Source organism: Sminthopsis crassicaudata, chromosome 4 (genome assembly GCF_048593235.1).
Source record: "Sminthopsis crassicaudata isolate SCR6 chromosome 4, ASM4859323v1, whole genome shotgun sequence".
NCBI classification, from domain to species: Eukaryota; Metazoa; Chordata; class Mammalia; order Dasyuromorphia; family Dasyuridae; genus Sminthopsis; species Sminthopsis crassicaudata.
In genome coordinates this window covers 425,702,502-425,721,587 of record NC_133620.1, presented here as the reverse complement: position 1 = coordinate 425,721,587, position 19,086 = coordinate 425,702,502, and the positions used below count along the sequence as shown (strand labels likewise).

The 19,086-nt window shown below is 33.3% G+C and overlaps 1 protein-coding gene across 1 annotated transcript in view; it reads left to right on the top strand.

The window, feature by feature from the left end:
• VAV3 (vav guanine nucleotide exchange factor 3) overlaps positions 1-19,086 on the top strand; it is a 448,180-nt gene that overhangs the window by 197,868 nt on the left and 231,226 nt on the right. The window contains exons 3-7 of the mRNA XM_074262844.1: positions 520-578; positions 3,659-3,724; positions 11,729-11,837; positions 17,570-17,662; positions 18,683-18,751. Coding sequence (XP_074118945.1) covers positions 520-578; positions 3,659-3,724; positions 11,729-11,837; positions 17,570-17,662; positions 18,683-18,751 — 396 coding nt within the window. The remainder of the gene's footprint in view (positions 1-519; positions 579-3,658; positions 3,725-11,728; positions 11,838-17,569; positions 17,663-18,682; positions 18,752-19,086) is intronic.

Genomic DNA, 19,086 nt, shown 5'->3' with positions numbered 1-19,086 from the left:
GCTTTTCCTTCTACCTCTAAATATATAAACTTGGTTTTAAGTTGATATTAATATAGCTCTATAGCTTGAAGAGACCCTAGATGTTTTGAAAACTTCTTTTTAAAGATGAGGAAACTGAGGGCTAAGCAAGGAATCATCTTTTTTTTTTAATTAGGGTTTTTATTTACAAGATATATGCATGGGTAATTTTACAGCACTGACAATTGCCAAACCTTTTGTTCCAATTTTTCCCCTCCTTCCTCCCACCCCCTCTCCCAGATGGCAGGTTTACCAATATGTTAAGTAAATATGTTAAATATGTTAAAGTATTAATTTATACAATATATGTATATATGTCATCATCTTTACTGGAAATCTTTTTTTTAATCTTTCAGGAGATTTTAGATTATTCTAGCAAGCCTTCACATTTTTTTTTGATTGATCTTTATTAATGGACTAAAAAACCTGCTCTTTGGGGGAATGATATGCCTCAGGTTCTTAAAAACACAAATTCAATGAAATATTTTTTTCTTTCCTCAGGTCATAGAAACACTATCAAGACTTTCTCGTACACCTATTGCATTAGCCACAGGAATTAGGTAAGATTTATTGTTATATAGTGGTCATGTGTCATATTACAGATGCATTGTTTTTAATTCATTGAGTATGCAGAAGCCAGTTCTTCTCTCTTATGGTCAATTATTATAAACCATTTTAAAAAACAAAAGCCATAAATATTTAAATTGGCAAAAATATGTGAGAATTTCCAATTTTTGGTCATTTATAAGCATGATTTCAAAACTTTTATATTATTAGTCTATGAAACACTTGACTTTCGTTAAATGCAGAATCTAGGATTGTTCTGTAAACTGACTACTACTACTGTTCACAATTAATACTTGTAGAAGTCTTTCAGTAGTAAGAACACTAAATTTGAAATTAGAAAATTCTAATCTTTAATACCTATGTGACAATGGGCAAATCACTTAATCCAGGGTTTCTTAACTTTTTTGTTTCACAATCCCCATTTGGACTGTAGGGAAACCTATAGACTCTCAGAATAATTTTTTTAAATTCATAAATAAAATAAAACCATTACAAAAGAAACTAATTATATTGAAATAAAATTATCAAAAAAATTGAAATATTAGTTCACAGACTCTAAGTTAAGAATTCTTGACATTTCTATGGGTGAAAGATTTTTCTTATTATGATAGCATATTTGTAAAGTGTTGGCATAGTGCCTGGCACATAGAAGGCAAGAACTTAATATTTGTACCTCTCCCTTCAACGTCTTTCTTCATTCGTAATATGAGAGGTTTAAATTAGATAACGTCCCTTGTACCTATCAGATCTATATCTCTACTCCTATGATCTTCCTCTATTCATCTTGATGGATTCTGGTATTATTTAAAAATAAACTCAAACATATTCTAAAAGCTTACTATAGTCCAATATAATAGTTATTAAGTGTGCTGTATTGTAATTAATTTTGTTAGAATCCATTTAAAGACTATACACATATACATATGTGTATGTACATAAATATACATACTTAGATGTATATGCATATATATATAAATGCATTACATATACACGTATACATAAATGCAATGTATATATATATTACATACCCAGATATACCTAATATTTATTTTGTAAATATGTATCTTGAACTTTCAACATCCTTTCAACATTCCCAGGAATGTGAGATTCTAATTTAATTTATATATCTCCAATTGTTTAAAAGTTAAAATAGAACAAACAAAAAACTGAATATGTATTAAATGGGAAAGAAATATCAAAAGAACTCTCTTTGTAGATGGGACTTTTACCAAGTGAGCATTCTAATAGTATGAATATATATTTTATTAAGATGAGTAAGTGGCCCAATGATAGAGTGAGAGGCCTGTAATTGAAAAAAAATTCATATCCCTCCATTCAAATATAACCCTGGACAAGTCACTTAACCCCTTCCTCAATTTCCTCAGCTATGAAATGAACTGGAGAAGGAAATGGCAAACCACTCCAGTATCTTTGCCAAAACAACCCAGATGTGATCACAGAGAGTTAAACATGAAACAACTAAACAACAAATATTGTATTAAGATGTAAGAACCAGCAACTCCTGGTGGAGCAATGTAGTGTAAAGACTGTTGGATTAGTTAGTAAGGACACCTGGATCTTGGACTTGTTTCAAAAGTTGTAAAATATAGGGATCAGACAAGATGGTTTCTTAGGCCTCTTTTTAGTCTACAATTCAATGAATCTTTTTCCTGTATCAAGATGAATACTACAGATTCAGTAGCAATAAGGTAAAATTAAAATACACATTTTATTATAACTGATTTCAGTTAGCATACAAAAAGCAGCAACCATATATAAAATATATGTTTTTTTTCTTTTTTTGGTGTGTGTGTGTGTGTGTGTGTGTGTGTGTGTGTGTGTGTGTGTGTGTGTAAGTGGCTGTAAGTGTAGGGAAGTAAATTAAGTTCTCTATGGGGCTAACATGCTGTAAAGTTCAAATCCCATCATTCTACAATGATTATTTTAACTATACTGGGGTTTTCTTGAAGCATATTCTTTAAAAGTCAAGGAACTCAGAAAAAAGTAAAGCCACTGAAAGGCCTGGAGGAGAGATAATGACATAGGACCTTATGTCAGAGAGACAGGGAACTGATTTGGATATACATTTATATATAAGAATTTTTTGCTGAATTTTCTTTGTTTTAGGAGGGGTTCAATGGCAAGAAGTGAGGGCAGTGTGTATAAGAAATGTAAAAACAAAAGAGCTCATTAAAACATAATTTTTTGAAATTTCAAGAAACTCAACAGTACTTTCTGGTGTTTCCTAAATTAGGAAATTCCGGCAAATAATATATTTGTGGGAGGGAGACACATATGTATATGATAGAATAGAAAGAATACTGGGGTTAGGGATCTGGCTCCTGGCCCCAGATTCCCAACTTCCTGCCTGGGTGGCTTTTGACTCAAGTCACTTTACTTTTAGGGCCTCTAGGTTTTCTGGCACTATTCTGAGGAGTTTGAACCAAATGTTTTCCTAGGTCCCTTTCAACTTTCAAACTGCTATTCTATGATCCTAAGCAATTGATGCTGCTGCAGATAAACTTGGGGATAGAAAGGTAAAGCACATTTAGGGGAGAAACTGCCACCAGCTACAAATGTTTAAATTGAATTTTAATGCATGAGGCATAGGGGCTAGAATAATAGACTTCAAATCTTGCTTCAGTAACTTACCAGTTATGTGATTTTAGGCAAATCATTTAACCTCTAACTCAGTTTCTTCATCTGTAAAATGAGAAAAATAAGGGTACCTTCCTCCTAGGATTGTAGTGAGGCTCAAATGAGATCATAGTTTGTTAAAGTACTTTACAAACTCTTATGTGTTGTATAAATACTAGTCTTTACTTTCATTATTATTTATAATGATACTAACGCTGTTTGGGTAGAGTCTGTGGATATCCTTAAGGAAAATTGGGTATACAATAAAAGCAACTAGTTGGCAGTAGTCATTGAAGGCACTTTGGGGCATGCCTGAGGGAATATTTGCCACAGTAATAGAATTTGACTTACATAGTAACAGCACACATTGTATATTTTGTTAAAAATATGTCTCATATGGTTTTCTTCCATTTACACTTCTTTTTTTTTTTCTCAGACCATTCCCTACTGAAGAAAGTGTCAACGATGAAGAAATCTACAAAGGCCTTCCTGACTTAATAGAGTATGTTGAAATTTAACCAAAATGAAGAATTTAATTCAGCCTTCTTTGTACTCACTGTTGATTTCCTTTTTAAAATGCTTTCTGATGGAGGGTTGGATGACTTTATTATTCATAGCTTAGAGAGCTGGACAGAACAGGGTCAATTATAAATGACCAAGAAGCATTGAATGCCAATCAATTAATTCAAACATATTGCATGGCTCCTGTGTGCTCAGAACTACGTTAGCGTCTATGGGTGAAGCAGGAAGAACAAAAAGCTATGTGAAGTTTATCCCCAATGTCCATAAAGTTATAATTTACTTGAGGAGTCAATATTTGAACACATATATGAACACCATTAGAGAACAACAGAGCAGCATTACAGGGTTATGAGGAACAAATGTATGGTATCTTTAGAGAGAAAAATTGATAGAAAAGGGATGCAATCATGGTAGGCTGAAGTAGACAAAAAGGTTATCACTGGATAGTGATATGTCTATATCTAGAGCCCCTTTAGGTAAATTGAGGCAAGAACTATGATTACTATTTATCAAAACCAAAAGTCATCAACTTTCGACTCATTTATCAATTAATGTATTAATAAAACATTTTCTTATTAAGAAGCTATTATGTGCAAGATATTTTGAGAAAAAGAGGTTTATGACAATATAATTATATCTATTATAATCTAATAGATATAATCTCATTGTTATTATAGAACAACATATTAAAATAAATATAATAAATGAAATAATATATGGAGCACAAAAACTGAGTATAAATTAAATAGTCTAGGAATTTAAAGGAATGAGAAACTACAGATAGCTAGAAAAGCTTCATGAAAATGGTGGCATTAGAATTTGCCTTTAGTGTCGGGGAGGACTTTGGAAAGTAGAGATCAGAGGGTAGCATATGAAGTTGAAGAAATTGTATGAACATTAGCAATGAAGAGGAGAATTTCAAAATTTGTTTGAGGAATGGCAGATAGTCTATGGACTGTTAGCCTTATGGAAGTGAAATATCAGTCCATTGAATAATGGAAATTAATAGAGAAGCAATTATTCAAAGCCATATCACGGAAGATATGAATTCCAGTCTAAAGACTTTACTTTACTAAAGACTTTGGATTTTGTTGGTAGACAAAGGAAACCATGGGAAAAGTTTCGAGTCAGGGGTATTATACCATGAGAGCTGTACTTTAGGAAGATTCTTCTGGCAATAATGTGCAGAATGGTTTGTAGGGACAAAGTACTGGAAACTAGAATAACATATAGAACAGTATAGTAAAAATCCACTTGAGATAACACAAGCTTGGCATTAGTAATAGCAGTTGGAATGGAATGAAAAAGATGGATGTGAGATATTGGAAAATATGAGATATAAGGGAAAATGGTAGTGCTTATAATAGGAAATTTGGAAAGTCATTTTACTCGTATTTCTAGGAGTAAAATGTTGAGTTTAATTTGGCCCATATTGATCTTAAATGGTTATTTCTATAGAGATAAGTAGTTGGAGATGAGAAAGCAGTTGGACTGGAGATAAAGATTTAGGAGGAAATAGCTATTAATTGGTAATGACTTTACTGACTTTACTAATACTTTTTTTGTAACAATCTTATGATGACAGTCAGTATGTTACAAGGGAAAAATCAGTGGTTCTAATATCAGAGGCCTTGGGTACAAGTCTTACTTCTAATGCTTATTACCCATATGATCTTGGATAAATCATTTAATCTCCCTTGCCATCAGTTTGGTCTTCTTGTGAAAGTTCAGCTAGATTTTTTTCTATGGTCCTTTTCCGTTTTAGATCTAAGATCTTTTGGTTCTATTAATGGATAGTATCAATATTGTTATTTTATAGATGAGGAATCTGAGGATATGAGATTAAGGAACTTTTCCAGCGTTACACAGCTGATGCCTGGGACAAGATTTCATGGGGATCTTATGATTTCCAGTCCAATCTTTATTCATGACTGTGGTCCCTTCCTCCTTCCCCTGAGAGTTGGTGACTAGTTGTGGAAGTGAAGTGAGAAGACATATAATAACACCTTAAACTCAGTATCATTTTTTTCCTACTTTTAGTGACAAAATTAATAAATGTAGCACCTTTTAAAAAATAATTTTCACATTTTCAAAGTCAATTTTGTCAATTCTTATCTAGAACTACCCCTTTTCTCTCCCTCCAATTTGCTTCCCTCCCCCCCCCCCCACTGCACAACCCTACAAGGGATGCTGAATAAAAGGAGAATTTAGACTTCTGTTGAAGTGGATGGTAGTTCTATATCGTGATTATAGGTTTAAGTTGTTGAACAAACAAAAATGTAAGGTATTGGAAAACTTATTTTTAGTATTATAATAAATTGTTCGGTAATGTTTTCTTGGGGGGGGGGGGGGACATAGGAGGACATGTATCTCTTTTCTGCCCACAGAGTCTAAAGGCAGAAATTATGTCAGAATAGATTCTTAATCAAATTGTGGAAAATATTGATTTATGGTGATGCTTCTCTGAAATGTTAGGTTATCATAAATAATAATAGTTTATAGAGATTGGGATGGAGACAAGAGTCATTCATATAAGGATGACCTCCAGATGAGGCAAATCCCTCTACAGCAAACCTTTCCAGTGTGGTTTTAGAGTGGTTAAGCAACTTATTGTTAGTGGGTATCAAGGATAATGCTTGAAATTAGGTCTTCTTGCATTCAAGAAGCATATATATATATATATATATGTATATATATATATATATTATGATTTAATAATTATTTTCCATGTACATTACAGATGTTATTTCATTTGATCCTCACTACAAATCTGTAAGGAAGGTGCTATTATATCCTCTAATAGATAAGAACCTAAGGCTAAAAGAGATTAAGTCATTTGCTCAAGGCATAGCTGGTAAGTCTCTGAAACAGGATTTGAACTCAAATCTTATTAACTCCAGGTCCATTTTCTTTATCTACCCTGGTTGTTTCTATCTTTCATATCTAATTTTATATATCAGTCAGTCTACTATCAATTGTTAAGGAGCTATTATGTGTCAGGGACTGTGCTAAGCTTTGAGGCTATATATAAAGCATGGCAAAAGACAGTTCTTGATCTCAAGTTGCTCCTTGTCTAATGAAAATAATTATTTACAAACAAAATATGTATAGGATAAACTACAGCTAATCTCAGAGGGAAGGTATGAGAATTTAGGGGGATTACAAAAGGCTTCCTGTAGAAGATGATATTTGAAGAAAGCCAGCGAAATTTGAAGGTAGAGATGAGGATGGAGAGAATTCTACCCATGGAATAGTCATTAAAATTGCTCAGAGTTTGGATAAGCAAATGCTCAGAGTCTTGTGTATGGATTAGCAAAGAGTCACAAGATCACAGATGTAGGATGTAGGATGAGTAAGAAAGGTAAGGAGTAATAAGGCTGCAAGGATACAAAGGGGTCTAAAAGCCAAAGAGAGTATTTTATGTCTGATTCTGGAGTCACTGGAATTTACTAAGTGGAGTAGGGATAACATTGTCAGACTTGTGCTTAAGGAAGAACATTTGACAGCTGAATAAAGGGTGGGATGGAGGACGGGGAGATTGTTGGGGCAGGGGTCACTCTCCTTACAACCATCTTGGGAGTTATGAGGTTAAAGTATTATTACCTTAATTTTACTAATGAGGAAACTAAGGTTCCAGGTGCCTAGCACATAGTAATTATTTAATAAAGGCTTAATGATTTATTGACTTTAATGACCTGTCCAAGACTAGGCACCCAGTAAATGTCAGTGCCTGAGGCTTAAAACAGAAATCTTTCCAAAACACCATGCTGACTCTTACCTGTGTGAAGTCAACCATGTCAGCTATCCATCTTACGATTAATTGGCCAGGTTTATTTTTCTGCAGTAATTTTTATTTTACATGTATTGACAACATTTACTCTGCAATCTTTACTTTGAGGTTCAAGTAGGCACTCCATTATATCTTATTTATGCTTTGCCCTTCTTTCATTCTCAAGTCCCCCTGCCCTCTTCCTGTTTTCTCCTTCTGACACTCAACTAACTTAATTCTGTTTTTGTTGGCACTCAGCTCTGTCTGCTTATTTTGTACACAGAGTACTTTGAAGTATACTCAACCAGCTCCCCTTCTCCATGGAAAGTTTCAGAGAAGCCAGACCTTGAACTACTCTGAGAAAACAAAAGAAAAGCAGACCCAAACTCAATACAAAGTCTATTTCAGGGATGAATGAGCAGAATAGGATGGTGAAACTGGACTGTATTGCAGCTTTTTCTGAGTTAAGCAATCCCTAGCAATTAGTATTCATTAGAAGTGACTCAGATATTATTATTGTTCAGTCATTTCAGTTTGTCTGTTTCTTCATGACCCCACTGAAATTTTTTTGGTAAAGATGCTTGAGTAGTTTTCCATTTTCTTCTCCAACTCATTTAACATATAAGGAAAATGAGACAGGCAAAGGTTAAATGACTTTCTCAGTCACACAGCTAGTAAGACTGGACTTGAATTCAGGAAGAGTAGTCTTCCTAACACTAGGTCTGACACTCTATTTGCTGTGCTACATAACTGCCCTGGACTCAGATATGCCTTCATCCGAATACAAATACAATTTAGTCTCGGTAGGCAACTTGATGTTGTAGTGGATGGAATACTGAGCTTAGGACCACCAAGAACTGAGATCAATTAGTGAATCAGGCAATTATTAGTTATGTGACAAGTCAGTTAACTTCTGTCTGCCTCAGTTTCCTCATTTGTGATATAAGGGTAATAGCATCTACCCCATATTATTTGTTACTATGAGATGATATCCATCCATTCACTTTTCCATCCATCTGCCTTTTTGTTCTTCCATTTGTAATAATAATAATGTTTTTGTAACCTTTAAGGCACTGTATAATGTTAGCTATTATTAAAAGATCTATAATTGAAAGAATTTTGGATGTAGTTCAATTCAGAGAGACCTTTGACTTACTATTATGTGTCATGATGGACAATTCTGCTAACCTATCTGACACTTATTTTCTTCGTTTGTAAAAAGTGGTGATAATAATGCCAATAGGAGCCACTTCGTGGTCTTGTGAAGATGAAATGAGACAATAAGTTTCAAATAAGATAATGTAAAGCTTTTTGTTAATGTCAAAGTACTATTAAAAGGATTGAGAAGCAATGTGGAAGAATAATCAGAAATCCAGCCTTTGAGTCAGAAAGACCTGGATTTAAGTCTTATCTTTGACTTGACTAACCTTGGCAAGCTGCCCAAAGCCTCTTCTAAGATACTTAATTGTATAAGAGGTATTGATATGTATCTCTGGAAGGAATTTTCATACCTGGAATTCCCACCCTGAGAAATCACATGGCTACACTCCTACTCCACCATCATTATAAAAACATTCAAAATAAATATTGTTTTCTTTCATATTAACTATTTTTGATTATCTACAAATATTTTTTCCTATTATTCCAAGTAATTAAAATTCAAAAATCTTTTAGGAGAAAAAATGTCTCTTTAATATAGTGTTGAACAACTGCATAAAGTCTTAAGAGTCAACTCTTGCTTGGTTAACTAAAAATGATAAAAATATAATGCATTCAAGAAAGAAATCCCATACACTTGTCCTGGAGTAGTCAAGGATCATTCCATGTTGAAATCTGGGAGGACTTAGCAAGTGACCTAATTAGCTCAGAAAAGAAAAAGCATAGGAGAAAAATATTGAGTCCTGAACTTATCTAATTGAATAACTGCTTTTCTATTAGAATATCTATAACTGCCCTTGAAATAGTTGCTCTCCAGAAAAATCTTCCCTCAGAAACTCCTGCCTACAATCATTCCTTTTTCCCTTAAAATTCCCTTTCCCTCCTCCCAAGCATCCCCTTTCCAGACCACTGCTTCTTTAGCCATATTCACCAACTTACATTCACAGAGGCTCTTGTATACACCAACCAACACAAACACACCTATGTTACAAAATGTTCCCATTTGTTAAAGTTTCTGTACTTTCTTTTTATAAATATCAATTTTATGATGTGGTGTCTAGACCCAAGGCAGCAACTGAGGGATCTCAGAGAAAGTGAGGTTTATTTTGGGGACTATATTCAGGTTATTCTGAGAGCAACTTTTCTAAATTAAATTCCACTCCATTTTCTGAGAATTTACTCAATTAGAGAACTCATAGACAGTATGGGAACATTCAACTTCAGTGAGAACAAACTGAAAGAAATGGGTTTACATAATGAGTAATTGTATTGTAAAATGGCTGAAAGTCAGCTTTGAAATGAAATAAATCTGAGATCAAAGGTTACCTTGAAGACATTCTGGTTGTATGATCCTGGCCATTTTATCTAACTTCTGAATTAAGTGACTGATATAGTTCAACTCTCTGAGACCATAAATTATCAAGAAGTTTCCAAGTTGTATTGAGAGAGGGAGTTTTTTTTTTAAATTAGGAATTCCCTTTAACAGTGGAATTATGAATCTAAATGCTATCATTATCCCTCTTAGTCCAATGAACAATTATTTATTAATCACTTACTATTTGCTAAATACTGTTTTGTGTTAGAAATAAAATGTAAGAAAATCAAACAAAACAAAACAAAACAAAACAAAAAAAACCCCAGTCCCTAATTTTAAAGCACCCACCCTCTAAATGAGTATGAATATATACAAATCCAATCTATATTTAGATTAAATAGAGAATTTCTGTACTGTGAAGATTCAGCATTGACTGAATCACCTCGTGATTTCCAGTGGTCTTTAAAAGAGTAGATTCTCAACTGTTGGAAATAATATACCCATCCTAGTGCTCAAAGAAAACACAAGGGATTAAACTAGCTGTTTATGGATTTTTTTTTTCATGGCAGTCATGTCACTTTATATTATGGACAATGATTCATTTTGGAGAAACATAGAGGATAAAGATTTATTTCTCTTAAAAAAAAAAAAAAAACTCTTTTGATTGCCTGAGTTAATAGAAAGGAACAGAGTTGTAAATAATCCAAAATGGCCCACATGAAAGAGTATAATATTCACTTTTGAACGTATTTATAATGATGCTGGGGCAGGAATATAGATATGTGATTTTCTCAAGATGAGGAATTCCAGGTACAAAATGCACAGGGAACTATACGGGATAAATTGGAGATAATTCAGAGGGAAAGCTAACATCAACATAGACCAGGAGAGGCTTCATGCAAATTTGACAGGAGAAGGCACCTTGTAGAGAGGACAGAGGTCATGTCTTGAAGTCAGGACATTAAGGTTTAAGACTTGCCTCTGTCATTTTCTAGCTGGGTGACCTTGGCTTAGCAATACCATGGTGAAGTAGAAAGAAGACCATTCTCTAAGTCTGCCTTTGACCTATTCTACTTGTGTCAACAAGAACAAATTGCTTAAGCATTTACTGCTTCCAGGCAACTATAAGATTATAAATTTAGGAGAAATTGTTGATCTTTATCTAAGAAGGGAGTCTAGGCATTTATACACCAGGTGTTTCTGATGCTGATGAAACCATGATTTTGAACATGAGTTATTAGATAAATATAAGTGATAATTTCTGTATTATGAAGGTTTATATTGACTGGTTTACCAGTGGTCTTTTAAAGATAGTATAGATTCTCATCTTTGGGGAACAGCTTAACTATCCAACTGCCCAAAGAAAACATAAGGAATTAGAATAGTTTCTAAGGTATTTTTTTTAATAACAGTCATATCACCTTCTATATAGACAGTGGTTCAATGATTCTTTTAGGAACAGAGCAGAGGATAGAATGCTCAGACCTAAGCTGCTTGTCTGTCTGCCTTAGTTTCTTTATAATACCTCCTAAGATTGTTGTGAAAATAAAAGGAAATAATACTTCATTCGTAAAGTACTTTCAAACCTTAAAGTGCTATATAAAAGTTAGCTATCATTATCATATTATGAAATATTTTTATTTTTATTAAATCATAATTTCACAGATATTCATAGAGAGAAGAGACTTCAGAAGATATGCAGTCTAGAAATTGACCTTGACAATAATTTCCCTTGGTTTTAGTGAAACTCGTGCAGATGATGAAGAAGACTTATATGACTGTGTTTATGGAGAAGATGAAGGGGGAGAAGTGTATGAGGACCTGATGAAGGCTGAAGAAGCTCAGCAGCCGGTACATTTTTACTATTTTCTTCTTAAATTACTTGATAAGAATTCTGGGTTAATAAGTAAATCTATGTCATTGGGATTTGTTATGCTCTAACTTCCTTTATTTACTCTTTTCGTTCATACATTAATATTTCCAAGCTACTTGGAGTTTTTGCCATGGATTTGGGAGCTGGTGCCAACTTGACATTGTCCCTTGCTTAAATTAAAAACAACAACAACAACAACAAAAACAAACAAACAAACAACAACAACAACAACAACAAAAAACACAGACATATATACACTTAAAAGTGTCCTGGATAGAACTCTTCCAATAATTCATTCCCTGAGTGCAGGAAACCATCCAACTGAGGTCTATACAAAAAGTGTCTCTTTTTATACAAGGCACACTAAAATTCTCTGAGGTCTATTATAGGTGGTCCTAATGGACATCCAGGAACTCTCTGGGTTCCTTATCACAAAGAGACCTGGTCCTCTACTCCCCATGAATTTTTCCATGGATCCCCCTACCAGGGATCAGTGAGATGTTTTGAGCACGTCAAATAAGATTGTAAACCCATCCATCAATACAAGAAGACAAGTAGGTACCAGGATGTGGCAAAGAATTTCAGCTACTTGTGGATTTTGGGTGCAAACATTCTTATCCTAAGAAGTTGTGGAACATTTAGCTATCAAAAAAGGCAAACAGTCCAGATCAGCTTAAATGTAAAAACTCCAAACAAACAATATGAACATTTTTACTAAATGGGAGTAATTCCAATTTTTTAGCAATTCCAAATTTCTTAAAACAAACTTAATATCAGTACTTATATACTACTAAATAAAATAGAACACATAAGTTTAACTTTCCATATAAAGAATTCAATAATACAAAAAGTCTTAGTATTTAGACAAACCATTGAATAAATTTAAAAAAATTCAAAAAGAACACCAATGGAATTGTCTTGGGAGGGGACACTATACAGGAAAAAAAAAAGTATAGTATATTTTTCAACTTAAAAAACATTGCTAAGACAGCTGAATAGAGCACCCATTCTGAAGTCAGGAGGACCTGAGTTCAAATTCGACCTGAGACACTTAACAATAGCTGTATGATTCTGGGTGAGGCACTTAACTTCAACTGCCTTGCCAAAAAAACAAAAACAAAAAGTTGCCAAATTTCTTTAGTATCTCTCAATCTAAGGTTATCAAAAAAAAATGAAAAGTCATGGGCAGAGAATCTCTGTTATTGTTTAGTCATTTAGTTGTATCTGATCATCTGTAACCCTTTATAGGGTTTTGTGGGTAAAGATATAGTAGTTTGCCTAAGTTAAGTGACTTGTATGAGATCACACAGCTAGTGAGTTCTAAAGCTGAATTTAAACTCAGTCCTTCTTGACTCTAGGCCCAGAACTCTACTCTACCAAAAGGTCCCTCATGTGTGTTTCCATGTTAGAACTCGGAATGCCCAGAAAATCCATATTCCTTTTAAAATGCCTTGAGCCTTAAATGTCAGGCATATTTAAGTCTAAAACAGCTGGGTGATGTATACCTGATAGAGTGCTGGGCCTAAAGTCAAGAATACTGAATTCAAATCTGATTTCTGACATTTACTAGTCATGTGTCTCTGGGCAAAGCATTTAATCCTATTTTCCTCAATTTCTTCATCTGTAAAATGAGCTGGAGAAGGAAATGGGAAATCATTCTAGTACCTATGTCAAGAAAATCCTAAAAGAGATCATAAAGAGTTGGAAACAAATGAAAACAATTGAAGAACTACACTAATACCTAAGTCCTAGAACTAGTTGATGGTGAGGTGAATCATAAAAATTATAATGTTATCATAGGAAGCAAAAAGGTAGCATAGCATATTAGATTAAGAATCACAGAAATATAGATGGTACAATGGATAGAACTTTGGCCCTGGAGTCAGGAGGACCAGACATTTAACACTTCCTGTCTGTGTGACCCTGGAAAAGTCACTTAACCACAGTTGTCTCACTTGAAAAAAATCCAAACCCTCCAAAAAAATAAGAAGAATCATAAAAATAAAGGGAAGGGAAGGGAGAGAATTGTAGAATTAGTAATGAAAAAGCTCTTATTGGCCACCAAATTGAACTTCATCACTTTATAGACGAGGAAATGCAGTCAAAAGTTTATAACTGAGTTCTTTAAAAAGCCTAGTAAGAAAATTTTTGTAAAGTGTTTAGCAGATAGTTGGCACTTAATAAATGCTTGTTTTCCTTTTCTAATGGGTATTCCTTTCCTGCAAGGGTCTGACTAGTGAGCCACTGGAGTGCTATCCAACTCTAAAATTCTGTCCTTCTGATTTTGTGATTTTACTTACATTTATTATAATGAAGAAAGATAGGATTGAGTTAGTTGCATATTTTATATTTTTCCTATGTATTATAACTATAAGAACATGAATGCATCTCAAAAGACTGTTGCTTAACTATCTAGTTCTAGGCACAACTCCTTAGAGCAATTAAAAAGCCTGGCTATTTACTTCTTTTCTCAAACTATTCTAAGAAAATGATTCCATGTTGTTCCTTAGGAAAGCATTAACCTAGAAATTAGATATATTTTAAAAATCATTTAAAGGCTGTGCATTATTTCTGTTATTTTAAAGAAAAAACATACTAAAATACTCCATAATACTCGACTTTATTGATGTAAACAATCCCCCTCTGAAGCAGGTAAGGTAAGGTAAGGTATTAGGCAAGTACTAAGTGTTTTATAATTATTTCATTTGATCCTCATAACAACACTAAGAGGTAGATTATGATACTCATTTTACAATTGAGGAAACTGAGGTAGATAGAGTTAAGTGATTTGCCCAGGGTTACACAGCTAAGTGTCTGAGATTGGGTTTGAACTAGGTTTTCCTGACTCTAGACCTAGTGTTCAACCCCACTGCCCCACCTAGATATCTGAAATATAGCATATTCATACTTGCTCATCCTATATGATTCTTGTTTTTTGTGTTGCCTTTCATTTCCCATAGGGAACTTCTTGATTTTTTCTTGACATCACAAGGTTCGAGTGGATTCAATGGGCTATCTATTGCTTTGTCCAATTTGTTTTGTCTAAATGACTTGTTCATCATCCTTTTTGCTTGCACATTTCTTTAATGTTTTTGTTTTTTTGTTTTTTGTTTTGTTTTGTTTTTTACTTTGATTTACTTTGATCCTTTACTCTGATTTTTTTTTCATGATTCCTGCTTACATTCATAGTCTTCATTGCTCTTCAGGTGATGCTTTAGTTATTTATAATTTGTCATGTCCTTTAACTTTCACCCAAATCCCCCCCAAACAAACAAAAAACTTGCCAATGCATTATCACAAAACTTATTATACTCAACCTTCTTATTTTCCCCAAAATGAAGGGAGTCATTTCAGTATGGAATCATTAAAATGAAATATTTGAGAATTCTTATTATCTGGTTATTAGCTTTTTCTTTTTTTTTTTTTTGGTGATATTTTACAGTCCAGTTCACATAAATTCAGTTTTTTTTTAATGAGTCCTTTTGAAAGGAAGCTCTCTTGAATAAATGTTGGTAAACAGCATGACACTTATTTAAAAAAATATGTATTCAATATACCAAGTAACTTAGAATAAGCTTCAACATATTAATTTCAATCTAATTGTTTTAGTGACTCAGTCTTCCATAGAAGCTATTATTTAAGCCCTTTCTACTCATTAAGGCAATTTTCTTCTATTATGCTGTTTTTTGCTTCTACTGTAGACTATTTTATCCTAAATCATGCTGAGATTTTTTTAAAAACTCCTGAAAAGAGGTTCATCCTTACCATTTATTTCAGATAATAATCAGTAATTTAAATATTCATGCACCAAATACTTACTAAGCATTTATGGGAGTGAAAAGCAAAATAAGACACGTCCTTATCATTTATGAACAATGTTCAGTTCAGAGGAAGATAGAAGATCTAGTCACACATAAATGATCTTGTCTTTTCTTCTTATTCATTTTTGGAAGAAGCTAATGCTTATTTGCTTTGTCCATACAATATATGTCATACAAGAATGTCAATCAAAATTTCCATTACAGTATAGGGATTGTGACTTTTTCATTGATTTCTTTTTTTTTCCCAAGTGGGTTATTAAGTTGATCTCTTTTGAATGGCCTTGATCCTATTGAGTAGATCCTAATTTCTTATACAAATTCATATAATCCTCACATCTTGCTCATAATCAGGAACATTTGGAAAACCTTAGCCTCTTTAGAAAATCTCTCACACCAAAATGCATGGAATCTTTAAAGTGTGAAAATGAAGAAAAATACAAAAAATGACTATGACTTCAGATGGGGAATCAGGAAAGACTTCCTGGAGGAAGTAGCAATTGAACTTTCAAGGGTAAATATGTTTGGGGAAAGCTTTGCTGACTGCCCTATGCCATATTTCTATGTTTAACATGTAGAGAAAATTTACATGGTTTACGTGTGCTCTTTACTATTCTTACATTACTGAAACTTTGTACTCCTGGGAAAATTGCTCCAATGGCCAACCCCCCTCTATTTTTAAGGGCAGGATTTACTGGTGTAGAATAGTGCAGTCTAAGTGACCCTCTAACTAAGACATGGAAGAAGTCAGACACTAGGATTACAGTTCTTGAAAAAATACATGAAGTTTCTATCCTGTTCAATTCTCTGTATCTCTTATGTTGGGATTTCTAGATGCAATCCTGATGCACACAGAGAAACAAGTCTGAAAAAGGAAGTTGTTAATTGGCAGTGATTGTTGACTTCCCCAAAACTATAAGAAAATGAAGTTTTCTTAGAAGTAAAGTTTCAAGGATTTGGAGTTAGAAAGGAATCCTTTATTTTTATTTATTTGAGGCTGGGGTTAAGTGACCTGCCCAGGGTCACACAGCTAGGAAGTGTTAAGTGTCCAAATTTGAACTCAGGTCCTCCTGAATTCAAGGCTGGTGCTCTATCCACTGCGTCACCTATCTGCCCCTGAATTCTTTATTTTTATAGATGAGAACACTACAACCCAGAGAAGTTGGTGACGTCCAAAATTACACAGATGACAAATGAAAGGAAATTCTAACCCATTAGATCATAGACTTATAGCTAGTAAGAATCTTAAGGATCATCTAATACCCTCTGCTCCCACCTATCCCAAAAACTCATGTTTTACAAATGAGAAAACCAGCAAGTCTCTTGATATTAAATGACTTTCTAGTATCATACAGATAGAAATAAAAAAGCTGAGATTTAAGTCCTAGTCTTCTCACTTCAAATCCCTTATTTTTAACTCTGTCAGGAAGAGACTTCTTAATTTCAAAGGAACCTATATTAATTTTCTTTTTTATTACAATTATTTTCTTAACAATGATTTCCCACTTGATATAACTCCTTATAGTTTGTTGTTTCATATAACAGTCCCTTGCTCATTTTACAGATGACAAAAGCAAAGTCAGAAATAAATTTAATTCCCTTCTCTTATTTAGTTAGTAAGTAGTAGAGCATTATGGATTTAAACACAATGCTTTTTCTACCACATTACCATAATTTTTTCACCTTTTGTTACTTTTTGTGTTTCAAAATTGAAAAACCAATTTTAATGATACCCCATAGATGGTATTTAATATCAACTTTGTCATTTTTTTTAGAGTTGAAACTTTGAGCTTCCATCAATAATCAAGCTTTTTCATGATTCTAATACCTAAGAGATCAGTGAGTTATAGAACACTAAATAATATTGTAGTTTTGTTCATTTCTAATTGCAGAAGTGTCTGGAAAATGATATCCGAAGCTGCTGCCTTGCAGAGATCAAGCAGACAGAAGAGAAGTATACAGAAACATTGGAATCAATTGAAAAAGTAAGTGGTTAACATTTTCATGGATTATTAAATCCTGGTGTTGATACCATCAAAACAAGTGCACATTAGATTTTTTTTTTTATGTAGCACTTTGCTTTGGAAAAATCACTGAACAGTTATTAAATATTAAATTAGTTTTAAAGCTGTTTAAATTATTTCCTGGCATCGTTTTTCCTTAGCATCATCCCACTCCTTATACTCTGACATGAATAATAATAATAGTAATAATAGCAATTATTTACGTAGCACTTATTGTATGTCAGGCAATGTGCTAAATGCTTCATATCATTTCATTTTATCCTCACAACAACCCTGTGAGTAGGTGCTATTTATTATCTGCATTTTACAGATAAAGAAGTAGTTAAATGACTTGTCTAGGATCACACAATTAGGAAGCATCTGCTTTGAACTCTGATCTTTCTGACAGGTTCAGCACTTCATACTCTGTTCCATCTAGCTCCTGGTTGTGACTCTTTGGTAACAAAAATTGCTAATTTGGCCTCTGGAAGAATATAAGAGTTATTTTAATACTTAAGTGCTACGTAAATAATTGCTATTATTACTATTATTGTTATTCATGGCAGAGTATAAGGAATGAGATGAGGCTAAGGAAAAAGGATGCCAGGAAGTAATTTCTTATCTTAACTAATAGAGGTTGTATTCTATTGCTTCTACTCTGAACAGCTTTAAATGCCATTGATGATGTCTAAATTTGTGGTGCCCTAATTATAGATATGTTTTATTTTTCACTTACCATTCTAGTCATTTTGCCCTTACTAATAAACTGCCACATTTGTGTTTTAACTTTTCATGTATACATGCCCTATCTTTTCAACTAAGTTGTAAATCCCTAGAAGGCAGGTGCTATATTTCATCTTTTGTATTGCCATAGAGATTATTAGCACAGTATTGATAGAGTAGGAGCTCAATAATTAATTGATAATTGATTGAAAAGGATTTCATATGGATTAGAAAACAAGAATCCAACATAACAATAGTACCTTCATTGTCTTGTTACAGTATTTCATGACACCACTGAAAAGATTTCTGACAGCTACAGAGTTTGATACTGTATTCATCAACATTCCTGTAAGTAAAGATCATCTGACTTAAATTGAAGATTTGGATAAGTTTTTAGAAGTGATCACAAGAAACATATGAAATATGTTAATTTGGAAAATGTTTATTTCTTTGTTGGTCTCACTTTGGTTTTATTTTTAAATAATTTATATATTCCAATTTGTAATTGCAGTGTTTCTGGGTACAAAGATCCATGCTCCATATCATTCATCATAGAATTTCATCTTCCTAAGAACTTTCTAAGGAAATCAGTCACTAGTTTGCTTCTTGCCAAGGAAAGAAAGATGGTATAATGGATAAAGCGTAGAATCTGGAGCTAGGGAGACTTGAACTCAAATTCAACC